The following is a 6,963-nucleotide window of genomic DNA, read 5'->3' on the forward strand; positions in this document are numbered from 1 at the left end:
CCGCGGAGACGAGGACGGCCGGGTGAGGCGGCGACGGCGGCGCCGGCGAACGAGGAGGAGGAGGAGGCGCGACGGGCGGCGGCGGAGGCGGCGGCGGCGGAGAAGGCGGATGTGGAGGCGAGGGCGGCGAGGGCGGCGCAGAGGGCGGCGGCGGAGAAGGCGACGGCGGCGACGGCGGCGAGGGCGGCGGCGGCGGCGGCGGCGGCGGCGACGGCGCCGGCAACAGAGGCGGCGACCGCGGCGGCGACGGCGGCGGCGTGGGCGCCTTGTTGGGTGGGTAGGGCGGCGGCGACTTTGGCGGCGAAATGGGCGGCACTGCACCGACGGCGGCCGCCAGGACCAACTGCCAAAAGAGAGTCGCCATCGAGAAGCGAGTCGATCAAAAGCTGGGCGTTCGCTTGGCACAAGTAATTCTTTTTGTCGTGGTTCGTTTCTGGTTCATCGTCAATGTTTTGGCTCTGAGCCGAGTCTGAGGCTGGTTTGGGCCCAAAATACCCGGTGTTTTGCCGGTATACCTGAAACCCCCGGGTTACCTGGAAAATACCCGGTATTTGGCCGGTTTCCTCGATTTTGCCTCAGATTTTGCCCCAGACCAGCTCTCAGACACTTGGAGACTCGGGTCAGTGGCTCAGAATCTGTGAAGCCTCTCAGACTTACTTTGTTACTTACGGGCTTACTGCAAACAAAGACGCCTGAGTTTCTGTGTTAGTGCCAGTGCGCGCCAGTCCCGTGCCTAGTGTCGTGCGAGGGAGTTTGTTGGTAAAATTCTTGTTTCTGATCAACCTTTCTGAACATATTTTGCTCTCCGTTCTCGAGGGGGGGAAAGTGGGTCAAAAATGACCACCGACACGTGTAGGCGCGTATCTTAGCTAAGGCTCGCGCCCTGACGTGTAAGTGCTCATGTGCATATGTGCCCACGCATGAGGATGCGCGTCTGCGTCCAGGTAGCCCAGATACGTGTCTTCGTGTCTATGGGCGCTTATCTTGAGTAAGGCTGCGCTCGAGCGGGGCATGCCAGTCGATTTCTTCGGCGACTACCTTTACAATAAGGCCCACCACCGGCGGCCCCACGACGGCGTCCTCGCCGCCTGGGCGGGCCTCAGATCTCATGGCCAGCGCCACCACGCGTCCTCCCCTTCACTTTTGGCCCCTCGAGTTTATCGAGCTCTCCTCGCGCGAGGACCACATTTCTGACTCCGACTCCGATCATTGCCTCCAAGTCATGTCGTTGCTCAGATCTACTCTCGATTCGAGCACTTGTACCTCCACGGTCGGTGTTGGCACTGGGGTTCCCTTCGGGTATATCGTGACAGCTGACGACGGGATTACCTTGCGAATCGCACCGACGTATTCTTTTTCTGCGAGGGAGGTTTGTAATTTTTTTCTTAGCTGTGAGAGCGAGGTTGCACGAATTCTTTTTGTATATTGATGTATATCGAGGGATGTATATTGCGTGCGTCGCGTGCGTCGCCCTGCCCGCCTGCCCCGCCAGCGCCAGCGCGGATGAGTGACGCGGAGAACCCGATCGAGCTCTCCGGTGAGGATTCGGACGAAGTGGCGTGTGAGATCTGCGGAAAGAGTGACGGCGATGAGAGGCTGTTCGTGCTGTGCGAACGATGTGCGGAGGGAGGCACACACACCTTCTGCGCCGGAATGGCGCGGCCACCAACGGAGTCGGAGGAGTGGCTCTGCCGCGAGTGCAAGGATCTGAGGGCGAACGACCCGCTCGTGAAGGAGACGGCGCTCGTCACGGCCACCTTCACGAGCGGCAGGTTCGTGGGCGAGGTGGTGGATGTGAGATGGGATTTCGCAGAGGAGGGCGACGATACGCCAGGCCCGCGCGGAGGCAGCAAGATCCACAGCCTCTTCTTCACGTCGGACGGCACTCAGTCGTGGCACGATCTCGAGCGGCGCCAGTGCGACGAGGAGGTCTTGCGCGAGGACGGGCGGAGGACGGCGGAGCGGCGGAAGAGCGACCCGCTGCTGCGGGGCAAGGGCGCCAAGGTGAGCATCTACCACGGCCACTGCGTGAGGAACGTCCAGGCCGGATGGTTCCGCGGCCGCGTGCTGGACGTGCGCGTGGTCGTGCGAGGCGGAGAGGAGTGGGCTCTTCACAAGGTCCACTTTGAGTCGGGCGACACCCGCTGGCGCAACCTGGGCGACTGTGGGCCCGAGCGGAGCAAGTGGGAGGAGCTGGATCGCAAGGCGAGCCTCCCGGCGCCGAGCAAGTCGGCGCATGCTGCAGGCGGCGGCGGCAGCGGCGGCGGCGGCGGCGGCGGCGGCGGCAGCGGCGGCGGCAGCGGCGGCGGCGGCGGCGGCGGCGGCGGCGGCAGCGGTGGTGACGGAGGAGGCGGTGGAGGAGGAGGCTCCGCGGCTTCTCGCGCCGCCGCGTCCGCCTCCGCGCTGGCCAGGTTGGCAGAGCAGAAGCGGCGGCAGGCCTCGGACGGGGCGGAGGCGGAGGCGCGGGTAGGTGGCAAGCCCGAGGCAAGCCGAAAGCGACCGGCGCCCGGCCGCAGCAGCGATAGCAGTAGCAGCACGGAGGAGGGGGCGGAGGGGGCGGAGGAGGCGGAGGAGGAGGAGGAGGGGGCGGGGGCGGGAGGGGAGGCTGCTCCCCGTGCGGCGGGTGGGCGGCGAGGGCACTCGCGATCCCTTTTGGAGCGGGCTCTCCGCACCGCCTCCGCCTCGCTCGGGTCCGGCGAGCAGGAGGCGCTGGCCGGGCCGTGGGCGGGGGTGGTGCCAGCCGTCTCGGCGGCGGTCGAGGCAGCTCTGCACGAGGAGCACGAGGAGGCGCGCGGCCGCCTTCCCTTCTCGCGCGCGCTCTCCCCCTCTCCCCCCCGCACCCCCTCGCTGCCTGAACAGCTCTTGTCCCAGCTCTTTCCCCCAGCCTCTTCGCTCTCCCTCGCCAGAGCCGCCTGCGTCTCGCAGGGAAGCGTGTACGGCAAGCAGCTGCGCCTCCTCTGCGCGAACATCGGCCGAAACCCGAGTCTCCTCTCCAAGCTCCTCTCGGGTGCGCCGAGACACTTCCGAGACACTTCCGAGGCACACCAACACTCTTCCGAGGTGCCACCGCCCGCTCCGCCTGCCCACGCCTCTCATTCCACTCCTCCGCAGGCGAGCTCTCGACAGCGCGTTTGGTGCGCATGGCCCAGCACGAGCTCGCGCCCGACGACCTCAAGGAGATGCGCGCCGTGGCTCGACAGCGCTCCTTTGACCAAGCGGTCGCGCAGCGGGCGGGCGAGGAGGAGAGGAGGTTCGTCTCCCGCAACGGCTCGATGGTGGAGCTGGAGAGGGAGCGAGGTGAGGACGGAGAGTGAGCGCGAAAGACGGCTATGAGAGCCGCCGCCCTACGTGACGACGAGTACGCGGCCCTGTACTAACGGTCACTCTCACTCGGCTCAGCGGTCTGAGGTCTCAGTACCTGTCTATACGTGCGGTACCTCTATCCGACGGTACACTACGGTGTTCGGACCGCAAGCGATTCTGACTGACTGCGAATTGCGAATGAAAGCAAACAATAAAAGCGAGGTGCTAAATGCGATGTAACATCTAACAACGCGGAGAAACGAGCTACTCTCTCTTTTATTATACTTGGAATATTGCGCATCAAGACTGTGCGCCGCCGCGGGACTCCGCGACGCGCGAGCGCGCGTGCGGCGTGCGCGCTGGCCCCGGCGGGCTCGCCCCGCGCCGCCCCGCCCCCCCACGCCCCAGCCTGGTTGGGGCATGCTGGTTAGGGAAACGAAAGGTGGCGGCTGGTGCGGTGGTGGCGGCTGAGGTCGAACTAAGATCTAAGTGTTAGTATGTATTTATCTCCTTATCTGAGAACAGTGGAGTCAGAGGCTCGGAGCGCGGGCCACTGGCCTTCGTCGCGTGGGGGCGCGCGTCGGGCTCTTGCCTCTTGTGGTGTGTGGCACACTAAGTGTGGCACGGACGGGTCTTGACATCGTCGTTCTCGTTGACGATGGCGTCGAAAACACGTCCTCGGCAGCCAGGGCGTCGTTGGAGCGGCCGCACACTGCTCGCTACCCCCCCTGCACATCTAAAGCCATGGCCGCCCCCCCCCCCAGCAGCAGCGCTCTGCTGCTGGGGGGGTCCGGACCCCCCCCCCAGCAGGAGCGCTCTGCCTGTGGGGGGTGCTGGCATCTCTGTACAGACAGCAGCTCGGGTAAGTAGCATGCGTTCCAGTGGCGAGAATTTATGGTCGGCACCAAAATCAGTGGTCTCACCGGCGAAGGTGTATTGGGCTCGAAGACGCGGTGAACACAACCGCCTCGAGCGTACCGCTCAAACACGAGCCGAGGGTGGAGGGTGGGGCGGCGGCGAAGAGGCGGGAGAGCTGGGTCCGTGCGCTCTGCTGCTGGGGGGGTCAAGCCCCCCCCCCCCTAGCAGCAGGGATGGCTTTAGATGTGCAGGGGGGGTAGCGAGCAGTGTGCGGCCGCTCTTGGGGGGGTGACCAGGCCGCCACGGTGTTTCTCTTCTGTGTTCTGAGTTCTGTAACGCCCCGACTCAAAATACAAAACGAAGCCAGCACTCCCCTGGTCCTGCCCGGTACGGGGCCGGTAGGCGGTAGTCGGCCCCGTGAACCGCGCCTTCACAGTCTGCTCCCGCGAGGTCTGCTCACTGACCTCTGAGCTGTGAGAGCCCCCACCTGTGTGGGAAGAGTGGTGCGAGTGCGTTTAAAAAGGGGTTAAAAACAAAAAGCCCCGCCCCCCGGCCCCGCCGCGTGGCAGCTCAAACGACATTATATGGCCATCACGACACTTATCACAACAACCAAGAGGAGGCGCGGCATGTTGGGTACTAACTAACTTTTGCGCGTGTGTAAAGGCCACGCTGCGTGAGCGCATGCACGCAGGAGCTGCTCATGCACACGTTTGTGCTCACTAGACACTGACCCCTTGCCCGACTACCGGGCCGCAAATCGGCATGCATGCAACCCCCCCCAGCCCTGCTCCCACGAGCCCTCTCGCGCGCATGCTGCCCAGGAGCAGCCCCCTAGAGCTGCCCTCCGTCACTCCATCTTGACCGACGCGGGTAGAGCCACCGGCAAAGATGTCGAAGGGGCGGCCGCGGCGCAAACGGCGTAAGCGGCGGCGGCGACGGCAGCCGCAGCGGCGGCTCTCGGAGTCTCCGCCTCCGAGTCCGCGTCGACGCCTGCGGTGAGGGAAGGGGGGCACACCATCTCCACACGCGTGGGGCAGCAGCTGGCCCATCCCCCGAACTCCACACCCCGAGGGAGGCAGGCGGGAGTCCCCGCGTCACACGCAACATGTGCATGTGCATGTGCATGTGTATGTGCATGTGCTAGGTCCGGTCCGTGCGCGTCGATGCCTGCCCACTCCTTTGCCCCCGCACTGCTCTCCGCGTCCGCCGCGTTGCCGTCATCCGACGACGACTCGGCCGACTTGCCTGCAGCACGTCGCGGACGTGTCGTGTGCGTGTGTGGCGCCGCCCCTCGCAGCAGCCTCCCTTGAGCGGGTGGTGGTGGTGGTGGTGGTGGAGGTGGTGTGTGTGTGTGTGAGTGAGTGAGCGAGTGAGCGAGCGAGTGTGTGTGTGTGTGTGTGGGGGGGGCGGCGGCGCCGAGAGGGAGCACGAGCTGGTTGAGCTGGGTGAGGAGGTCATGTTGCATGCGGAGGTGGCCCTGCGGAGGTGGCCGGGAGGGGAGGGGAGGGGGGGGGGGGGGATTGCAGAAGGGCCCGTGGCCTAGGCCTGCAAGCGGGGTGCGATGGGAGAAGTTAAAGAGGGGGGGGGGGGGGGAAGGGGGCCTGGGGGGGCTGGATTCCCCCCCCTTGCGGTCGCTCTGCAGCTTTTGCTTCATCCGCAGCAGCGCCGCCTACCCCGCCACACGGCATGTCCAGGTGAGGCACAGCTACGTCGCCCGCTCCTCGCCCCTCTTGCGGCGGCGCCATCTTGACGGAGGCCGCGTCGTCGTCCTCGTCGCCCGAACGCCCTTGCATCATCGCCTCCATCTCTGACTGCAGCCGCTGCTGCGCCTGCAGCTGCTGCGACAATTGCCTACCATGCCGCACACCTCTCTCAAGCCCTGCGGCCCTGCCATGCCGCGAGGCCGGGGAGCGGCGCGCGCCTCTGCAGCTCCATCTGCGCGCGAAGCGTGCCCTCTTGAACCTGCGAGGTGGAGACGAGCGGTGGAGAGGAGAGGGGCGGGGAAGAGGAGCGGTCACGTGTGTGCGACAAGCAGAGCCTCGACAAGGCGACTCGTCACTGTCTGGGGACTCGTGAGACTCGTGAGACTCGTGAGACTCGTGAGACTCGTGAGACTCGTGAGACTCGTGAGACTCGTGAGACTCGTGAGACTCGTGAGACTCGTGAGACTCGTGAGAGTGCAGCGGCCGAGCGCGGCTCGGACACGGCCGAGCGCGGTGTACTCGAGAGCGGCGTGGCGGGGACGCGTCTGCCATCCAGTCTTCCGTCTCGTCGCTCTCTCTCTCTCTCTCTCGCCTCCAAGTTCTGCTGCAGCGCGAGCGGGCCGCTCGTTGCTGTCCGCACCACCCCTACCACAGACGGGTCTGCGGCCCCGTTCGGCCCAGACGGCGCCGCCTGCGTCGAGGGGGGTGCCTCGGGGTGAGGAGGGGGGGGGGGGGGGAGAATCCACCAAAGGGGGCGGGGGAGGGTGGACCCGGGGCTGGTTGAGGAGGAGGGGAAAGGCGGGTGGGCCGGGAGGAGGGGAAAAGCGGGTGGGCGGGGGATGCTGCGGCCGCCGTCACGTCAAACGCGTCGACAATGCGCGGCGCGGCGCTGTCCGACGAGTCATCGCCTGCGGGGGGTCCGAGACCGCTCCGAGGAGCTCCCTAGGGCGCCGCGCTGGCGCTAACGGCGAGGGGTCCCCTCCCGCCGACGGCAGCCGCCTCGCAACCTTCGCCGGGGGAGCGCCGCCCGAGCCTCCGACGCTCGCCTGGAAAGGGGGCCCCAAAAGTGGGGGGGGGGGGGGGGAAAAAAAAAAAA

At 66.3% G+C, this 6,963-nt stretch overlaps 1 protein-coding gene across 1 annotated transcript in view; it reads right to left on the reverse strand.

Annotated features, from left to right (window-relative positions):
• Positions 1-4,738: 4,738 nt before the first annotated feature.
• The window catches only part of EMIHUDRAFT_452817 (hypothetical protein), a gene marked incomplete at its 5' end in the record, with an annotated part of 3,682 nt that continues 1,457 nt past the window's right edge, over positions 4,739-6,963 (reverse strand). The window contains 8 exons of the mRNA XM_005762159.1: positions 4,739-5,154; positions 5,332-5,409; positions 5,581-5,645; positions 5,796-5,833; positions 5,907-6,015; positions 6,086-6,126; positions 6,460-6,558; positions 6,720-6,775. Of these exons, the coding sequence (XP_005762216.1) occupies positions 5,012-5,154; positions 5,332-5,409; positions 5,581-5,645; positions 5,796-5,833; positions 5,907-6,015; positions 6,086-6,126; positions 6,460-6,558; positions 6,720-6,775 (629 nt within the window). The 3' untranslated portion in view covers positions 4,739-5,011. The remainder of the gene's footprint in view (positions 5,155-5,331; positions 5,410-5,580; positions 5,646-5,795; positions 5,834-5,906; positions 6,016-6,085; positions 6,127-6,459; positions 6,559-6,719; positions 6,776-6,963) is intronic.

This window comes from Emiliania huxleyi, assembly GCF_000372725.1.
Source record: "Emiliania huxleyi CCMP1516 unplaced genomic scaffold EMIHUscaffold_69, whole genome shotgun sequence".
Classification (NCBI taxonomy): Eukaryota; Haptophyta; order Isochrysidales; family Noelaerhabdaceae; genus Emiliania; species Emiliania huxleyi.